The 21527-nt window shown below is 43.7% G+C and overlaps 1 protein-coding gene across 1 annotated transcript in view; it reads right to left on the bottom strand.

The window, feature by feature from the left end:
* Positions 1 to 21527, bottom strand: part of COL21A1 (collagen type XXI alpha 1 chain) — a 614795-nt gene that overhangs the window by 94960 nt on the left and 498308 nt on the right. The window contains exon 19 of the mRNA XM_077290009.1: positions 21264 to 21317. Coding sequence (XP_077146124.1) covers positions 21264 to 21317 — 54 coding nt within the window. The remainder of the gene's footprint in view (positions 1 to 21263; positions 21318 to 21527) is intronic.

Here is a 21527-nt window from a genome sequence, read left to right as displayed (position 1 = left end):
AGGGTTGGAATTAGGGTTACGGTTGTGTTGCGGTTAGGGTTGTGGTTAGGGGTGTGTTGGGGTTAGGGTTGTGATTAGGGTTATGGCTACAGTTGGGATTAGGATTAGGGGTGTGTTGGGGTTAGTGTTGAAGTTAGAATTGAGGGGTTTCCACTGTTTAGGCACATCAGGGGTCTCCAAACGCAACATGGCGCCACCATTGATTCCAGCCAATCTTGCGTTCAAAAAGTCAAATGGTGCTCCCGCCCTTCCAAGCCCCGACGTGCGCCCAAACAGTGGTTTACCCCCACATTTGGGGTACCAGCGTACTCAGGACAAACTGGGCAACAACTGTTGGGGTCCAATTTCTCCTGTTACCCTTGCAAAAATAAAAAATTACTTGCTAAAACATAATTTTTGAGGAAAGAACAATTATTTTTTATTTTCACGGCTCTGCGTTATAAACTTCTGTGAAGCACTTGGGGGTTGAAAGTGCTCACCACACATCTAGATAAGTTCCTTCGGGGGTCTAGTTTCCAAAGTGGGGTCACTTGTGGGGTGTTTCTACTGTTTAGGCACATCAGGGGCTCTGCAAATGCAATGTGACGCCCGCAGACCATTCCATCAAAGTCTGCATTTCAAATGTCACTACTTCCCTTCCGAGCCCTGACGTGTGCCCAAACAGTGGTTTATCCCCACATATGGGGTATCAGCGTACTCACAACAAACTGGGCAACAAATATTGGGGTCCAAATTCTCCTGTTACCCTTGTGAAAATAAAAAATTGCTTGCTAAAACATCTTTTTTGAGGAAAGAAAAATGATTTTTTATTTTCACGGCTCTGCGTTGTAAACTTCTGTGAAGCACTTGGGGGTTGAACGTGCTCACCACACATCTAGATAAGTTCCTTGGGGGGTCTAGTTTCAAAAATGGGGTCACTTGTGGGGGGTTTCTACTGTTTAGGCATATCAGGGGCTCTGCAAACGTAACATGATGCCCGCAGACCATTCCATCAAAGTCTGCATTCCAAAACGTCACTACTTCCCTTCCGAGCCCCGGCATGTACCCAAACAGTGGTTTACCCCCACATATGGGGTATCAGCGTACTCAGGAGAAACTGGACAACAACTTTTGGGGTCCAATTTCTCCTGTTACTCTTGCAAAAATAAAAAATTCTGGGCTAAAAAAATATTTTTGAGGAAAGGAAACATTTATTATTTTCACGGCTCTGCGTTATAAACTTCTGTGAAGCACTTGGGGGTTCAAAGTGCTCACCACACATCTAGATAAGTTCCCTTGGGGGTCTAGTTTCCAAAATGGAGTCACTTGTGGGGAGTTCCTACTGTTTAGGCACATCAGGGGCTCTGCAAACGCAACCTGATGCCCGCAGAGCATTCCATCAAAGTCTGCATTTCAAAACGTCACTACTTCCCTTCCGAACCCCGACGTGTGCCAAAACAGTGGTTTACCCCCACATATGGGGTATCAGCGTACTCAGGAGAAACTGGACAACAACTTTTGGGGTCCAATTTCTCCTGTTACTCTTGCAAAAATAAAAAAATTCTGGGCTAAAAAAATATTTTTGAGGAAAGGAAACACATTTTTTATTTTCACGGCTCTGCGTTATAAACTTCTGTGAAGCACTTGGGGGTTCAAAGTGCTCACTACACATCTAGATAAGTTCCCTTGGGGGTCTAATTTCCAAAATGGAGTCAATTGTGGGGAGTTCCTACTGTTTAGGCACATCAGGGGCTCTGCAAACGCAACCTGACGCCCGCAGAGCATTCCATCAAAGTCTGCATTTCAAAACATCACTACTTCCCTTCCGAACCCCGACGTGTGCCAAAACAGTGGTTTACCCCCACATATGGGGTATCATCGTACTCAGGAGAAACTGGAAAACAACTTTTGGGGTCCAATTTCTCCTATTACCCTTGGGAAAATAAAAAATTGTGGGCTAAAAAATCATTTTTGAGAAAAGAAAAATTATTTTTTATTTTCATGGCTCTGCGTTATAAACTTCTGTGAAGCACTTGGGGGTTCAAAGTGCTCACCACACATCTAGATTAGTTCCTTGGGAGGTCTAGCTTCCAAAATGGGGTCACTTGTGCGGGAGCTCCAATGTTTAGGCACACAGGGGCTCTCCAAACGCGACATGGTGTCCGCTAATGATTGGAGCTAATTTTCCATTCAAAAAGCCAAATGGCGTGCCTTCCCTTCCGAGCCCTGCCGTGCGCCCAAACAGTGGTTTACCCCCACATATGGGGTATCATCGTACTCAGGACAAACTGGACAACAACATTTGGGGTCCAATTTCTCCTATTACCCTTGGGAAAATAAAAAATTCTAGGCTAAAAATCATTTTTGAGGAAAGAAAAATTATTTTTTTATTTTCACGGCTCTGCGTTATAAACTTCTGTGAAGCACCTGGGGGTTATAAGTGCTCACTATGCATCTAGATAAGTTCCTTGGGGGGTCTAGTTTCCAAAATGGGGTCACTTGTAGGGGAGCTCCAATGTTTAGGCACACAGGGGCTCTCCAAACGCGACATGGTGTCCGCTAACGATTGGAGCTAATTTTCCATTCAAAAAGTCAAATGGCACGCCTCCCCTTCCGAGCCTTGCCGTGCACCCAAACAGTGGTTTACCCCCACATATGAGGTATCGGCATACTCAGGAGAAATTGCCCAACAAATTTTAGGATCCATTTTATCCTGTTGCCCATGTGAAAATGAAAGAATTGAGGCTAAAAGAAATTTTGTGTGAAAAAAAAGTACTTTTTCATTTTTGCGGATCAATTTGTGAAGCACCTGGGGGTTTAAAGTGCTCACTATGCCTCTAGATGAGTTCCTTGGGGGGTCTAGTTTCCAAAATGGGGTCACTTGTGGAGGAGCTCCAATGTTTAGGCACACAGGGGCTTTCCAAACGCGACATGGTGTCCGCTAACGATGGAGATAATTTTTCATTCAAAAAGTCAAATGGCGCTCCTTCCCTTCCGAGCCTTACCATGTGCCCAAACAGTGGTTTACCCCCACATATGAGGTATCAGCGTACTCAGGACAAATTGGACAACAACGTCCGTGGTCCAGTTTCTCCTTTTACCCTTGGGAAAATAAAAAAATTTTCGCTAAAATATCATTTTTGTGACTAAAAAGTTAAATGTTCATTTTTTACTTCCATGTTGCTTCTGCTGCTGTGAAACACCTGAAGGGTTAATAAACTTCTTGAATGTGGTTTTGAGCACCTTGAGGGGTGCAGTTTTTAGAATGGTGTCACTTTTGGGTATTTTCAGCCATATAGAACCCTCAAACTGACTTCAAATGTGAGGTGGTCCCTAAAAAAAATGGTTTTGTAAATTTTGTTGTAAAAATGAGAAATCACTGGTCAAATTTTAACCCTTATAACTTCCTAGCAAAAAAAAAATTTGTTTCCAAAATTGTGCTGATGTAAAGTAGACATGTGGTAAATGTTATTTATTAACTATTTTGTGTCACATAACTCTCTGGTTTAACAGAATAAAAATTCAAAATGTGAAAATTGCGAAATTTTCAAAATTTTTGCCAAATTTCCGTTTTTTTCACAAATAAACTCAGAAATTATCGACCTAAATTTACCACTAACATGAAGCCCAATATGTCACGAAAAAACAGTCTCAGAATCGCTAGGACCCGTTGAAGCGTTCCTGAGTTATTACCTCATAAAGGGACACTGGTCAGAATTGCAAAAAACGGCAAGGTCATGAAGGGGCTAGATAAGTTCCTTAGGGGGACTACTTTCCAAAATGGTGTTACTTGTGGAGGGTTTCAATGTTTAGGTACATCAGGGGCTCCCCAACGCAGGGGCGTCCCATCTCAATTCCAGCCAATTTTGCATTGAAAAGTCAAACGGCGCTCCTTCACTTCTGAGCTCTGCCAGGACAAATTGCACAACAACGTTTGGGGTACAATTTCTTCTGTTAACCTTGGGAAAATAAAAAATTGGGGGCAAAAAGTTTATTTTTGGGAAAAAATATTATTTCTTATTTTTGCGGCTCTACATTATAAACTTCTGTGAAGCACTTGGTGGGTCAAAGTGCTCACCACACATCTAGATAAGTTCCTTAGGGGGTCTACTTTCCAAAATGGTGTCACTTGTGGGGGGTTTCAATGTTTAGGCACATTAGTGTCTCTCCAAACGCAACATGGTGTCTCATCTCAATTCCAGCTAATTTTGCATTGAAAAGTCAAATGGCGCTCCTTCCCTTCCGAGCTCTGCCATGCGCCCAAACAGTGGCTTACCCCCACATATGGGGTATCGGGGTACTCAGGACAAATTGTACAACAACTTTTGTGGTCCATTTTCTCCAGTTACCCTTGGTAAAATAAAACTAATTGGAGGTGAAGTAAATTTTTTATGAAAAAAAATTAAATGTTCATTTTTTTTAAAACATTCCAAAAATTTGTGTGAAACACCTGAAGGGTTAATAAACTTCTTGAATGTGGTTTTGTGCACCTTGAGGGGTTCAGTTTTTAGAATAGTGTCACACTTGGCTATTTTCTATCATATAGACCCCTCAAAATGACTTCAAATGTGTTATGGTGCCTAAAAAAATGGTGTTGTAAAAGTGAGAAATTGCTGGTCAAATTTTAACCCTTATAACTCCCTAACAAAAAAAAAATTTGTTTCCAAAATTGTGCTGATGTAAAGTAGATATGTGGGAAATGTTACTTATTAAGTACTTTGTGTGACATATCTCTGTGATTTAAGGGCATAAAAATTCAAAGTTGGAAAATTGCGACATTTTCAAAATTTTTGCCAAATTTCCGTTTTTTTCAAAAATAAACACAGGTAATATCAAAAATTTTTTACCACTATCATATCATGAAGAACAATATGTCTTGAGAAAACAATGTCAGAATCACCAGGATCCGTTGAAGCGTTCCAGAGTTATAACCTCATAAAGGGACAGTGGTCAGAATTGTAAAAATTGGCCCGGTCATTAATGTGCAAACCACCCTCGGGCTTAAGGGGTTAAACTACTGATAACTTGTCTCCGTAGTTCCAAGCAATACATTTTGTATTTATTTTCAGAAAATGAGAAATGGTCAAAATAACAAAAAAAATGCATTACTTGCAGACCTCAAATAATGCTGCATTCATCTTTCCTTCAACTTTGACCAAGTTTCCTGTGCCTTTGTAGCTCACACATTCCCAAAACATCAGTGATCCACCTCTGTGCTTTCCAGTAGGAATAGGCTCATTATAGGCCCTGTTGACCTCTTTCCAAATGTAACATTTATAGTTGTGGTCAAAGAGTTCAATTTTGGTCTCATCACTCCAAATTACCTTGTTCCAGATGTCTTGAGGCATTTGCATAGTAATGGCTTTTTTCTGACGACTCTGCCATGTAGCCCATTTTTCTTCAAGTTCCTCATTATTGTTCATTTTGAAACATCCACACCGCCGCTAGTTTGCAGAGAGTCCTGAATTTAAGCTGATGTTATTTGTGAGTTTTTCTTTGCATCCTGAACAATTTTCCTGGCAGTTGTGGACAACATTTTTGTTGGTCTACCTGACCGTGGTTTTGCTTTTACAGAGCCCCTGATTTTCCATTTGTTCATCACAGTTTGAATGCTGCTGACTGGCATTATCAATTCCTTGGATATCTTTTTGTATCCTTTCCTGTTTTATACAGTTCAAATAGCTCTTCCCATAGATCTGTTGACAATTCTTTCGCTTTCCCCATGACTCACAATTCAGAAATGTCAGTGGCTAGATGAAAGATGCAAGAGTCTGTCTAGATCCCAGAAACTCACTTAGCTTTAATGCACACACACTGATTACAAGCAAACAGGTCACAGGTGAGGATGTTACCTTTAATAGCCATTCAATCCCATTTGTGTCAACTTCTGTGCATGTTATCAGGCCAAAATTACCAGGGTATGTAAACTTTTGATCAGGGTCATTTGGATGTTTTGGGTTGTCATTATGATTTAAAAAGAGGAAACACGGCAATTAGTGTTGAGCATTCCGATACCGCAAGTATCGGGTATCGGCCGATATTTGCGGTATCGGAATTCCGATACCGAGTTCCGATATTTTTGTGATATCGGAAATCGGAATCGGAAGTTCCCAGTGTATGGTTCCCAGGGTCTGGAGGAGAGGAGACTCTCCTTCAGGCCCTGGGATCCATATTCATGTAAAAAATAAAGAATAAAAATAAAAAATATGGATATACTCACCCCTCCGACGGAGCCTGGACCACAGACGTGCAACCGGCAGCCTCCGTTCCTAAGAATGAGCGAGTGAAGGACCTGCAATGACGTCGCGGCTTGTGATTGGTCGCATGAGCGATCACATGAGTGGTCACGCGACCAATCACAAGCCGTGACGTCATCGCAGGTCTTTCACTCGCTCATTCTTAGGAACGGAGGCTGCCGGTTACAGCGGTTATTACCAGGGCGCGTCAGAGGGTGAGTATATCCCTATTTTTTATTTTTATTCTTTACTTTACACATGAATCATTGTTAATTCCAGGTGCCTTCTGGGAAAAGCAAAGAGTCTCCCTCAGCAAGAAGATCGTTGGGTACAGCCGGGACCAGCTGCTTGGAAAGCATCACCAAACCAGGGATTCAAGCTTGAGGAGGATAATTTGCATATTCCAGGTGCCTTCTGGGAAAAGCAAAGAGTCTCCCTCAGCAAGAAGATCGTTGGGTACAGCCGGGACCAGCTGCTTGGAAAGCATGACCAAACCAGGGATTCAAGATTGAGGAGGATAATTTGCATATTCCAGGTGCCTTCTGGGAAAAGCAAAGAGTCTCCCTCAGCAAGAAGATCGTTGGGTACAGCCGGGACCAGCTGCTTGGAAAGCATCACCAAACCGCGCGCCTTACGGTGTGCGAAATTTTTGCCTGTAGGACATTATTGCAAGAAAGCTTGGCTGAGTAGATTACACAAGAAGGAAAACACACAGCAAGTCAGCAGGATCTAGGAGCAACATGGCAGATGTGACAACCTACATGGTGAGCTGCAGCATGTGCTACATGTTCACAGATCGACCAGAAGAAGAATCCAATTTCACCTGTCAGAAGTGTAGACTAGTGGCCCTTTTAGAAGAAAAGGTGCGAGGTCTGGAAGAAAGAATAGCAACTTTGAAACTCATCAAAGAGAATGAAGACTTCCTAGACAGAACAGAAGCATCTCTACTGGTCACAGAAGGTGAAAAAAGTGTCAGAGAACCTCCAAAATCAGATGAGTGGAAGCATGTGACCAAAAGAAGCAAGAAGACCATGGAAAAATCACCAACCACACAACTGAAGAACCGATATCAAATCTTTGTAGAGGATGAAGATGGCACACCTAAGGATGAAGCAATACCAGCAAGCAAAAAAGAAAAGGGCACACAGCAACAAGTGACAGCAAAAAGTACAGCCAAGAAGCAACGAAGAGTGGTGGTGGTGGGAGACTCACTACTGAGAGGCACAGAAGCAGCCATCTGCAGACCGGACATAACCGCAAGAGAAGTATGCTGCCTTCCAGGTGCGATGATCAAGGATGTGACCGATAGGATACCAAAGCTCTTCAGCTCCAAGGACGTCCACCCATTTCTGCTGATACATGTTGGCACCAATGACACGGCAAGGAAGGACCTACCGACAATCTGCAAGGACTTTGAAGAGTTGGGGAAGAAAGTAAAGGAACTGGATGCACAGGTAGTTTTTTCTTCTATCCTTCCAGTAGACGGGCATGGCACCAGGAGATGGAACAGGATCCTTGATGCGAACAACTGGCTAAGACGATGGTGCAGACAACAAGGATTCGGATTCCTGGACCACAGTGTAAATTACTTGTACGATGGACTCCTCGCCAGAGACGGACTACACCTCAACAAACCTGGGAAACACACATTCGCCAGAAGACTCGCTACACTCATCAGGAGGGCGTTAAACTAGAAGTAGAGGGGACGGGAAGAAAAACATTAGACTCGAACAAAGAAGACCCAGGAAAACATACTCAGAAGGGAGGTAAGAACATTTCTAAAACAATCCACAGCGAGGAGATTGGAACAAAACAAAATCCTCTAAACTGCATGCTCGCAAACGCCAGAAGCCTGACAAACAAGATGGAAGAACTAGAATCAGAAATATCTACAGGTAACTTTGACATAGTGGGAATAACCGAGACATGGTTAGATGAAAGCTATGACTGGGCAGTTAACTTACAGGGTTACAGTCTGTTTAGAAAGGATCATAAAAATCAGAGAGGAGGAGGGGTTTGTCTCTATGTAAAGTCTTGTCTAAAGTCCACTTTAAGGGAGGATATTAGCGAAGGGAATGAGGATGTCGAGTCCATATGGGTCGAAATTCATGGAGGGAAAAATGGTAACAAAATTCTCATTGGGGTCTGTTACAAACCCCCAAATATAACAGAAATCATGGAAAGTCTACTTCTAAAGCAGATAGATGAAGCTGCAACCCATAATGTTGTCCTGGTTATGGGGGACTTTAACTACCCGGATATTAACTGGGAAACAGAAACCTGTGAAACCCATAAAGGCAACAGGTTTCTGCTAATAACCAAGAAAAATTATCTTTCACAATTGGTGCAGAATCCAACCAGAGGCGCAGCACTTTTAGATCTAATACTATCTAATAGACCTGACAGAATAACAAATCTGCAGGTGGTCGGGCATCTAGGAAATAGCGACCACAATATTGTACAGTTTCACCTGTCTTTCACTAGGGGGACTTGTCAGGGAGTCACAAAAACACTGAACTTTAGGAAGGCAAAGTTTGACCAGCTTAGAGATGCCCTTAATCTGGTAGACTGGGACAATATCCTCAGAAATAAGAATACAGATAAAAAATGTAAAATGTTTAAGAACATCCTAAATAGGCACTGTAAGCGGTTTATACCTTGTGGAAATAAAAGGACTAGAAATAGGAAAAACCCAATGTGGCTAAACAAAGAAGTAAGACAGGCAATTCACAGTAAAATAAAGCATTTGCACTACTAAAGCAGGATGGCACCATTGAAGCTCTAAAAAACTATAGGGAGAAAAATACTTTATCTAAAAAACGAATTAAAGCTGCCAAAAAGGAAACAGAGAAGCACATTGCTAAGGAGAGTAAAACTAATCCCAAACTGTTCTTCAACTATATCAATAGTAAAAGAATAAAAACTGAAAATGTAGGCCCCTTAAAAAATAGTGAGGAAAGAATGGTTGTAGATGACGAGGAAAAAGCTAACATATTAAACACCTTCTTCTCCACGGTATTCACGGTGGAAAATGAAATGCTAGGTGAAATCCCAAGAAACAATGAAAACCCTATATTAAGGGTCACCAATCTAACCCAAGAAGAGGTGCGAAACCGGCTAAATAAGATTAAAATAGATAAATCTCCGGGTCCGGATGGCATACACCCACGAGTACTAAGAGAACTAAGTAATGTAATAGATAAACCATTATTTCTTATTTTTAGGGACTCTATAGCGACGGGGTCTGTTCCGCAGGACTGGCGCATAGCAAATGTGGTGCCAATATTCAAAAAGGGCTCTAAATGTGAACCTGGAAATTATAGGCCAGTAAGTCTAACCTCTACTGTTGGTAAAATATTTGAAGGGTTTCTGAAGGATGTTATTCTGGATTATCTCAATGAGAATAACTGTTTAACTCCATATCAGCATGGGTTTATGAGAAATCGCTCCTGTCAAACCAATCTAATCAGTTTTTATGAAGAGGTAAGCTATAGGCTGGACCACGGTGAGTCATTGGACGTGGTATATCTCGATTTTTCCAAAGCATTTGATACCGTGCTGCACAAGAGGTTCGTACACAAAATGAGAATGCTTGGTCTGGGGGAAAATGTGTGTAAATGGGTTAGTAACTGGCTTAGTGATAGAAAGCAGAGGGTGGTAATAAATGGTATAGTCTCTAACTGGGTCGCTGTGACCAGTGGGGTACCGCAGGGGTCGGTATTGGGACCTGTTCTCTTCAACATATTCATTAATGATCTGGTAGAAGGTTTACACAGTAAAATATTGATATTTGCAGATGATACAAAACTATGTAAAGCAGTTAATACAAGAGAAGATAGTATTCTGCTACAGATGGATCTGGATAAGTTGGAAACTTGGGCTGAAAGGTGGCAGATGAGGTTTAACAATGATAAATGTAAGGTTATACACATGGGAAGAAGGAATCAATGTCACCATTACACACTGAATGGGAAACCACTGGGTAAATCTGACATGGAGAATGACTTGGGGATCCTAGTTAATGATAAACTTACCTGGAGCAGCCAGTGCCAGGCAGCAGCTGCCAAGGCAAACAGGATCATGGGGTGCATTAAAAGAGGTCTGGATACACATGATGAGAGCATTATACTGCCTCTGTACAAATCCCTAGTTAGACCGCACATGGAGTACTGTGTCCAGTTTTGGGCACCGGTGCTCAAGAAGGATATAATGGAACTAGAGAGAGTACAAAGGAGGGCAACAAAATTAATAAAGGGGATGGGAGAACTACAATACCCAGATAGATTAGCGAAATTAGGATTATTTAGTCTAGAAAAAAGACGACTGAGGGGCGATCTAATAACCATGTATAAGTATATAAGGGGACAATACAAATATCTCGCTGAGGATCTGTTTATACCAAGGAAGGTGACGGGCACAAGGGGGCATTCTTTGCGTCTGGAGGAGAGAAGGTTTTTCCACCAAAATAGAAGAGGATTCTTTACTGTTAGGGCAGTGAGAATCTGGAAATGCTTGCCTGAGGAGGTGGTGATGGCGAACTCAGTTGAGGGGTTCAAGAGAGGCCTGGTTGTCTTCCTGGAGCAGAACAATATTGTATAATATGGATCCCAGTGCCTGAAGGAGAGTTTCCTCTCCTTCAGACCCTGGGAACCATCCAGGATACCTTCCGATACTTGTGTCCCATTGACTTGTATTGGTATCGGGTATCGGTATCGGCGATATCCGATATTTTTCGGATATCGGCCGATACCATCCGATACCGATACTTTCAAATATCGGAAGGTATCGCTCAACACTAACAGCAATTTGACAATAACTTGTTTCACCCAAACACTAACCATGAGTGGAGAAAACGTTTTGGTGTTATCATTCATATTCTCTGAAAAAAGGCAAAGAAAGCAGAAATTTTGCAGGAGTATGTAAACTTTTGAACACAACTGTATATACCTATTCTATTCTAACCTATCATGCTGTGATTATAATGTATGTGGCACATGAATTGCCAGCTTTTATTCTATCTATTATTTATTTATGTGTGTGTCTGTGTGTGTGCTTGTGTGTGTGTGTTTTGACGAATATTTCCTTTGAAAGTAATGTGTAAATGACAGAGAATTGCAGTATGTAAAAGTGCATGTTAAAATCGCATTGCAATCGGATAGCAATCGCACTGCATTTGGAAGTAAAACGGATGCTAGTTGGGAAAAAGCGGACTGTACTCGCATGACACTCGCAATACACTCATGCGACTCTTGGCAGGGAGACTCGGACCGATTTTTAATACGTTTAGTGTGACGCCGGCCTAAATCAGAGAGTCATATCACACAAATTAGTTAATAAATAACATTTCCCACATGTCTTCTCATTTTTACATTTTTCATAGTCCCGAATTCTTTTGCATGAATGGTGAGGCCAAAAGATGTTGAAAAGGTGTTAGACTGGATGGCTGAGTGTGGCTCCAGTTCCTTCGCATTTTCTTCTACCTGCTCCAGTGCAGAAAGTGCACAGTTGGCACCTGAGGACCATCGTCATCCAGCTACAACATCACCCCCTTACAAATCACCTAAGCAGTCTGAGCCCCAAGTCATGCAGCAGTCTCTTCTGATTTTTGTTGACTGTGCTGGCTCGGTTTCCGTGGCCCATCCACCTGCCCCTGATTCCAGGAATGGAAGAGAATGAGTGCACTGATGCCCGAACACTTATTAAGTTGGATAATGAGTACGTGGGAGTGCTAGTGCACAGTCAGTGGACCACCGCAGCACATATCAGATGATGATTAAACTTAGTTGCTAACTGGAGCGTCTTTATGAAGTGTGCAGACTGGCAAGGAGGATAGGGTTAAGGAGTCAGTGGAAGATGATGCGGGGGATGATGAGGTCCTAGACCCCACATGGAGCGGAGGCCATACTAGTGATGTGCGCAGTTCAGAGGAAGAGAAGGAGGCCACACTGTCACAACAGCAAAGCAAAAGAGGGAGCAGGGCTCAAAGTCACAGCGAGCAGCCCCTAGCCAGGACATTGGCTGCTACTGCCCACATCACCGCTGCTATAAACATAACAAAGACAGCTCAAAAGAGCTACCAGTCATTTCATGTCTTCAGGGAATGTGCTGCCGACAAGTGAGAGGTGATTTGCACTCTGTGCCTTTGGACCCTGAAGTGAGGTATAAATGTTCTGTAAGACACCTGTATGACAACTCATCTGAATTCCAAGCATGAGGTGCAGTGGAGTACACACCTTAAAAACCATGACAGATCTCAGCCTCCTATTGCTCTCTCTTCTGCTGCAGTTTCAGTTTCTTCCTCCCCATTACAATCAACAGGGCCAACTTCCTAACCGCATATAGAGGATGTGATAGCATCACCACCACCACCAGTGTCACTAAGAATCTCCTTACTGTCCCATGGAAGTGTTCAGATTTCCACCCCCCAAAGAGGAGAAAGAGGAGATACCAACCTAGCAACTCACTAACCATGGTCCTGAATGACAGCATTTTACAATTACTGGCCTTTGAAATGCTGCCATTCCAGCTGGCGGAGTTGCACAATTTAAAAAAAATAATGTCGGTGACTGACCTGCAGTACATTGTTCGCAGCCACCACTACTTTTCCAGGTGGGCCACCCTTGTCCTGTTGCAGACAAAATCAAGTGTGCGCTGCACAATGCCGTCAGTGGCAAGGTCCACATAACCACCGATACGTGGACCACTAAGCACAAACAGGGACATTATATCTCCCTAACTGCCCACTGAGTAAATGTAGTGGTGGCTGGGGCAGAGGTGGAAGGTATTCTATCTCAGGTCCTACCACCAAGGATTGCTGAATGTTTATCTTTCCAGATTTCCTCCTCCTACTTTTCTTTGTTCACCGCCTCCTCATTCTTTCACCAACTTGAGTACTGCCAGGGGCAAACAACAGCAGACTGTTATTAAACTCCTCTGTTTGGGGGACAAATCCCACAACGCACAGGAGTTGTGGGTTGGGATCAAAAAACAGACAGATGAGTGATTGCTGCCGGTGAACCTCTGGCCCGATCTGGAGGTGTGTGATAATGGGCGAAATCTCATAGCAGCTCTGGGCCTAGCCGGTTTCATGCACTTCCCTTTCTTGGTGCATGTGCTAAACTTGGTGGTGCAGAGCTTCCTAAAAAACTAACCACACATGTTGGAGCTGCTGCTGAAAGTGTGGGAAGTTTGTACGCACTTTCGGCATTCTTACCCTGCTGCTGCTTGCCAGTCTATGCTGCAGCTTCACTTCTGCTATCCCGCTCACCGGCTGATATGCAACGTACCAACAAGATGGAACTCCATCTTACATATGCTGGAGAGACTGTGCAAGCAGCAGGCAATAGTGAAATTTCAGCAGTAACACGCACGGATGAGTCGCACTGCAGAAAAACACCATTTGACCACCATTGAGTGGGCCTCCATGCAAGTCATGTGTGCCGTGTTGCGCTGCTTTAAATATTCCACCAATATGGCCAGAGCTGATGAAGCAGAAGTACTATACCCATTATATGCGTGCTTGAAAAAACAATTCAGACCATGATGGATGAGGTGGTAGCACAGGAGGAAGAGGACCAGGAGTAGGGTGGGTAACTGTCCCAACATTGGCCAGGTACCCAACAATACAGGGAGAGGGAGAGGAGGGAGGAGGAGGAGGATGGAAGAGGAGGGAGGAGGAGGAGGAAGGAGGAGGAGGAGGGAGGAGGAGGGAGGAGGCGGGAGGAGGAGGAGGGAGGAGGAGGAGGGGGAGGAGGAGGGAGGAGGAGGAGGAGGAGGGGGTGGAGGAGGAGGATGAGGATGATGCAGCGTGTGAGGAGGATCAACCATTTTCACAGCAGGGTGGCACTCAGATCATCTTACGGGCATCACTGGAGCATGGCTGGGGGATGCAGAGTACCCAGAAAATATACCTCCCACGGAGAACAGCTTGCTGTTGTCTCTAGGCAACCTGGCACACATGAGCCAATACATGCTGAATGACCTCCGAGTTGCCCGTATTGTTATTAGTGCAGATTAGTGGGTGGCCACCCTGATGGATCCCCGCTCCAAGGATAACATACTATCATTACTTCTATAACTGGAGAGGGATCGCAAAATGCGTGAATTCAAGCGCATGCTGATAGAAAAATCTACTAATGTCTTTCCCACCTGACAGCGGGGGCTCAGTGAAACAACAAGGCGAAGGAGCTGGGGCACTACCAGCACCTCGAAAGGCAGGATTAGCATGGTTAAAATGTGGAAAAACTATATGAGCACGCCACAACATCTGGCACCACCATCTGATACGGTTCGTATTGGAAGGAGGCAGCGACACAACAACATGGTGGAAGATTACCTTTCCATACGTCTCCATGTACTAACAGAAAGGTCAGCCCCATTTAAATTCCGGGTCTCCAAATTGGAAACATAGCCTGAGCTTGCCCTTTATGCTTTTGAGGTGCTGGCCTGCCCTGCAGTATGTGTACTGTTGGAATGTGTGTTCAGCACGGCACTAGGGTCATCACAGACTAGCGCATCCGCCTATCCACAGCCAACGTGGGTAACTTAACATTCCTTAAAATGAACAAGGAGTGGATCCCACATGACTTGTCCATACCTTTGGATGACTAGACAACTATATCACCATGTCCACCTCCTCCACTTGGACTAGTTCCTTCTGGATGCTTCTGGGGTCTTTCCCATCCTGTCCTCCTTCCATTCAGGACTTTTTCCATCCATTTCAACATTTTCACTGCCCCTCAGACCTCTTTGTATGGTCTGCAGGAAAAATTAATTGAATTTCCCATTGACTCCCATTATACTTGTTACTCGTTAGAAATTGCTTGGTTTGAGTAACAAGCTTCCAAGAATTTTATTGCGGATTCATCTCTAGTCTCATGCATGGCAAAGGCATCCTTTATCCCTAAATATATCCATTGATAGAACTGGCTATGCAGTATGGGGTCATTCCACTTGGTATCGGTGAACCACCTCTGAAACTTGGAGCAATACTCCTCCGCCGGCCGGTTTCACTGCTGGAGCTGATGTAGACTCGGCCAGGTAGACACGGTCGAGGTCCTCATATATATGTAACCCATCGCCTCAAAAAAAATCCTTCACCATCCGGAACAGAGAGTCGGCCAGAAGAGAAAAAGCCAATGCTTGAGGGTCAGCCTGAAAGAGCAAAATTATGATCCCCACCCATTGCTTTTCAATTCCAGAGGAGTGAGGACATAACTTAAATTATACCTTACAGGCCTCCCTGAAAACAACAAACTTGTCTCACCCCCAAAGAACCTGTCCCGCAAAGCTATCTTGGGCTCCACGTTGGACTGCCTGGGAGTAGTGGTCCCAAGACCAGCCATGCTTAAATGTTGTGTAACAACAGAGCGAAGATCTGCCATCTCCAGGCTTAGCTGCTGCAGTTGCCCAGCCAGAGGAGTAATAGGATCCATGATGGATCAAAAAATAGTATGGGCCAGTGTTAATGTCACAACTCTTGTCGGAATACCCGGTGCCAGTGGCTCCTTCCCTATTCCTAAAGCTAAGGGCGCCCTAGCTATCCCTGCTCCCTGGATTACTTAATAATAATAATAACAAGAAGTTTATTTATATAGCGCCAACATATTCCGCAGCGCTTTACAAATTACAGAGGGGACTTGTACAGACAATAGACATTACAGCATAGCAGAAATCACAGTTCAAAATAGATACTAGGAGAAATGAGGGCCCTGCTCGCACGCTTACAAACTATGAGGAAAAGGGGAGACACGAGAGGTGGATGGTAACAATTGCTTTAGTTATTTGGACCAGCCATAGTGTAAGGCTCGGGTGTTCATGTAAAGCTGCATGAACCAGTTAACTGCCTAAGTATGTAGCAGTACAGACACAGAGAGCTATTAACTGCATAAAGTGTATGAGAACATGATGCGAGGAACCTGATTATGTTTTTTTTGTTTTTTTTGTGTTTTTTTTTTTATTTATTTATTTTTAATAGGCCACACAGGGAGGCTGCTGTCACACTAGCAGCACTTGGTCAGCACTCCACATCAGCATATGTAAGCCAAAACCAGGAGTGGGTGATAAATGCAGAAGTGGTGCATATGTTTCTGTTATACTTTTCCTCTATTTGTTCCACTCCTGGTTTTGGCTTACAAATACTGAAGCAAAATACTGACCAAACACTGCTAGTGTGACGGCAGCCGGACAGTTAGGTTAATGCGTTGAGGCGGTAGGCCAATCAGAACAAATGAGTTTTTAGGGCACGCTTAAAACTGTGGGGATTGGGGATTAATCGTATTAACCCCTTAACGACCGCCGATACGCCTTTTAACGGCGGCCGCTAAGGGTAATTAAACCACAGCGCCGTTAATTAACGGCGCTGTGGAAAAAGTGAATAGCGCCCCCCAGAGTCGGATTTTCTCTGGGGTCTCGGTTACCGGGGGTAGCCGAGACCCCAGAGAACATGATTCGGGTTTTTTTTACCGACCCCCGAGTTGCAATCGCCGGTAATTAACCGCTTACCGGCGATCGCAAAAAAAACCAAAAACGCGATTTCCCATTTAATTTCTCTGTCCTCCGTTGTGATCGCACATCGGAGGACAGAGAAATGGGGTCCCCGGTCGCCCCCTATGCCCCCCGATACTCACCTGTCTCCCCCGGTGCTCCTCGTGGCTCCCAATGGGCGCCGCCATCTTAAAAATGGCGGGCGCACGCGTAGTGCGCCCGCCGGCCGGCACCTGGGAGATCTTTGGGGTCTCGGCTGCTGTTTTACGATCGCCGGTAATTAACTGTTTACCGGCGACAAAAAAAAAAAAAGTGATGTGTAATTCTCTGTCCTCTGATGTGATCGCACATCAGAGGACAGAGAAATAGGGGGATTCGGGGACCCTATCATACTTACCGGTGTCCCTGGGTCCTCCTGTGTCTTCCCCTGGCCACCGGCTTCTTCCTATGAAAAGAAAATGGCGGGCGCATGCGCAGTGCGCCCGCTCTCTGCTGCCATCTGCCGGCTGGCAGGAGAGAAGAGTTGGGGCTAAAATTAGGGTTAGGGTTAGGGTTAGGGCTAGGGTTAGGGTAAGGGCTAGGGTTAGGGCTAGGGTTAGGGTTAGGGCTAGGGTTAGGGTTAGGGTTAGGGCTAGGGTTGGGGCTAAATTTAGCGTTAGGGTTGGAGCTAAATTTAGAGTTAGGGTTGGGGCTAAATTTAGGGTTAGGGTTAGGGTTGGGGCTAAAGTTAGGGCTATAGTTAGAGTTGGGGCTAAAGTTAGGACTAGGGTTGCGGCTAAAGTTAGGGTTAGGGTTGGGATTAGGGTTTGGATTAGGGTTGGCATTAGGGTTACGTTTGGGATTACGGTTAGGTTTGGGATTAGGGTTAAGGGTAGGGTTGGGATTAGGGGGTGTATTGGTATTAGGGTTAGGTTTGAGATTAGGATTAGGGGTGTGTTGGATTTAGGGTTCTGATTAGGGTTATGGTAGTTTTGAGGTTAGGGTTGCGATTATCCTTAGGGTTGTGATTAGGATTATGGATCGGGTTAGCATTAGGGTTAGGCCTCTTTCACACTTCAGTCTTTTGGCGTCAGTCTGAAACCGCCATTTTCATCAAATAGCGGATCCGCCATTTTTTTGGCGGTTCCGCTATTTTCCCATAGACATGCATTAGCGACGGATTGTGGCGGATGGTCGTCCGTTCCATCCGCCATGTGACGGATCCGTCGAGATTTGGCGGACGTCATCTAGACATTGACGGCCATTGTAACGTTTTTTGTCTGCGCCGAAATGGCTGATCCGTCGCGTTCGTCATTCCATAGAATGGCCGCCTATGGGCGACGGATCCGTCGTTACCGTCATTTCGGTGGATCCGTCGCCCCAATCCGCTTTTTCAATTGCGCATGCTCCAAAAAGTAGATACTTTTCCCAGACAACCCCCAAGTAACGGATCCGTCAAAAAAACGGATCCGTTAGAACCGTTTTCTCAACAATTGTGACGGATCCGTCACTATGTCGGAGCTGACTGACGCCAAACAACTGAAGTGTGAAAGAAGCCTTAGGGGTGTGTTGGGGTTAGGGTTGGAGTTAGATTTGGGGGGTTTCCACTGTTTAGGTACATCAGGGGGTCTCTAAACGCCACAGCCAATTTTGCGCTCAAAAAGTCAAATGGTGCTCCCTCCCTTCCGAGCTCTGCCGTGCACCCAAACAGTGGTTTACCCCCACATATGGGGCATCAGCGTACTCGAGATAAATTGGACAACAACTTTTGGGGTCCAATTTCTCCTGTTACCCTTGTGATAATAAAAACTTGGGGGCTAAAAAATCTTTATTGTGGAAAAAAAAAAATATTTTTTATTTTCACAACTCTGCATTATAAACGTCTGTGAAGCACTTGGGCATTCACAGTTCTCACCACACATCTAGATAAGTTCCTTGGGGGCTCTAGTTTCCAAAATGGGGTCACTTGTGGGGGGTTTCTACTGTTTAGGTACATCAGGGTCTCTGCAAATACAACATAATGCCCGCAGACCATTCTATCAAAGTCTGCATTCCAAAATGGCGCTCCTTCCCTTCCGAGCTCTGCCATGCGCCCAAACAGTGGTTTACTTCAACATATGGGGTATCAGCCTACTCAACATAAATTGCACAATAAATTTTGGGGTCCAATTTCTCCTGTTACCCTTGAGAAAATAAAAAATTGCAGGCTAAAAAATCATTTTTTAAGGAAAAAAAAAGGATTTTTTATTTTCACGGCTCTACTTTATAAATTTCTGTGAAGAACTTGGGGGTTTAAAGTGCTCACCACACATCTAGATAAGTTTCTTAAGGGGTCTAGTTTCCAAAATGGGGTCACTTGTGGGGGGTTTCCACTGTTTAGGCACATCAGGGGCTCTCTAAACGTGACATGGCATCCGATCTCAATTCCAACCAATTCTGCATTGAAAAAGTCAAACGGCGCTCCTTCTCTTCCAAGCTCTGCGGTGTGCCCAAACAGTTGTTTACGCCCACATATGGGGTATCGGCGTATTCAGGAGAAATTTCACAACAACATTTATGGTTAAATTTCTGTTTTTACACTTGAGAAAATAAAAAAAATGGTTCTGAAGCAAAATGTTTGCAAAAAAAAGTTAAATGTTCATTTTTGCCTTCCACATTGTTTCAGTTCCTGTGAAGCACGTAAAGGGTTAATAAACTTCTTGAATGTGGTTTTGAGCACCTTGAGGGGTGCAGTTTTTAGAATGGTGTCACACTTGGTTATTTTCTATCATATTGACCCCTCAAAATGACTTTAAATGTGATGTGGTCCCTAAAAAAAAAATGATGTTGTAAAAATGAGAAATTGCTGGTCAACTTTTAACCCTTATAACTCCCTAAAAAAAAAAATTTTGATTCCAAAATTGTGCTGATGTAAAGTAGACATGTGGGAAATGTTATTTATTAACTATTTTTTGTGACATATCTCTCTGATTTAAGGGCATAAAAATCCAAAGTTTGAAAATTGCTAAATTTTAAAATTTTTTGCCATATTTCCATTTTTTTCATAAATAATCTCAAGTAATATCGAAGAAATGTTACCACTAACATGAAGTACAATATGTCACGAAAAAACAATCTCAGAATCAGCAGGATCCGTTGAAGCGTTCCAGAGTTATAACCTCATAAAGTGACAGTGGTCAGAATTGTAAAAATTGGCCTGGTCATTAAGTACCAAATTGGCTCTGTCACTAAGGGGTTAACCTAGGTAGTGCATTAATCGGCGCATCACGTGTAAAGTCTTGGAGACGGGAGTGCGAGGTTCTGATTATTGAGGATGCTAACCTGAGGTCATTAGTGGAGCGCAGGGCACAGTAGGTGGTAGACTGAGACCAGAGAGGAGATGTAGGTTGGTGCTGAGCCATGGAGTGCTTTGTGGATGAGGGTAGTAGCTTTGTACTGGATTCTGGAGTGAATGGGTAGCCAGTGTAATGACTGGCACAAGGTAGAGGCATCGGTGTAACGGTTGGTGAGGAATATGATCCTGGCTGCAGCATTCAAGACAGATTGGAGCGGGGAGAGTTTGGTAAGAGGGAGGCCGATTAGTAGAGAGTTACAATAGTCCAGATGAGAATGAATAAGTGAAACAGTAAGATTTTTTGCAGAGTCAAAAATAAGAAAAGGGCGAATTCTAGAAATGTTTTTGAGATGCAGATAAGAAGAGCGAGCCAGTGATCGGATGTGGGGGGTGAATGAAAGCTCAGAATCAAGGATGACCCCAAGGCAGTGGGCATGTTGCTTTGGAGTAATGGTGGAACTGCACATGGAGATGGCAATGTCAGGCAAAGGTAGGTTAGTAGAGGGAGGAAACACTAGGAGTTCAGTTACTTATGATATTGAAGATGCTGGGGCCACATACCTTGCTGAAGTCCTGAATCAACCCTATATCTGTTGCCCACCATTGGAAGTGGTGAGTAATAGTGTATGTATATGCACAAACTAGACTAACAAGGAATGACGTATAGGGATAAATGAAAATACCAAACATACAAATATGCATCCACAGACAACAGTGTGGAACAAAGGGTAGAAAAAGAGGGACAACCAAATAGGTGAGGATTTGCACATAGCTGAAACACAACAGTCACAGATCAACACTCCTAATACCTCAACCAACAATCGACACCTCCACTCCACATCAGGCAGTATAAGACTAACACTGGCAATCCAGGTTGCCAGAGGCGAGTATATATATGAAAGGGGAGTGGTCAATACTCAACAGCTGAGATCATACCAGCAGGAAAACTTCAGAGACTCTAAGCTGAACAGTTTAACACCTGCACTGCTATCAGAAACCTGCACCATTTATTATGAAGGAGAAGGGCTTCTAATCAGTGTAGGAATACATGAAATCGGACACTGCAATCTCCTGGTCCCTCTCTGTCTCTGTAAACCTGTGACATTATAATTTGATAATTATCACCCTCAGAAATGTGGCGATACTAACCCTAAAGAATATGTCAAGGTGAACCAACAACATGAAAATACGTAATGATGCAGTAAGGAGTACAGATGATTTAATTACAATAAAATAACCTATGTTATTACCTTAGGTCCAGATACTCCAGGTGAACCAGGTAAACCTTCTACTCCCATCATTCCCTAAAGTGTAAAAAAATAAAATGTATTAAAGAACCTGACTTGGAGTTGGCTCTGATTTTAGGTTTTGTACAGAATTATATTTTACGGAAAAGTGAAATAACCAACTCACCAGGTCATGGCTCTGCTGCTTGATGTTGTGTGTGAAAAACAATAAAGCATAAAGTTTTCCAACTGATTGAAATTAAAATTAATCCACAATCTTTATTTCAG

This window comes from Ranitomeya variabilis, chromosome 2, assembly GCF_051348905.1.
Source record: "Ranitomeya variabilis isolate aRanVar5 chromosome 2, aRanVar5.hap1, whole genome shotgun sequence".
NCBI lineage: Eukaryota > Metazoa > Chordata > Amphibia > Anura > Dendrobatidae > Ranitomeya > Ranitomeya variabilis.
The sequence above is the reverse complement of the archived record's forward strand: the minus strand, read 5'-3'. Positions and strand labels throughout refer to the sequence as shown.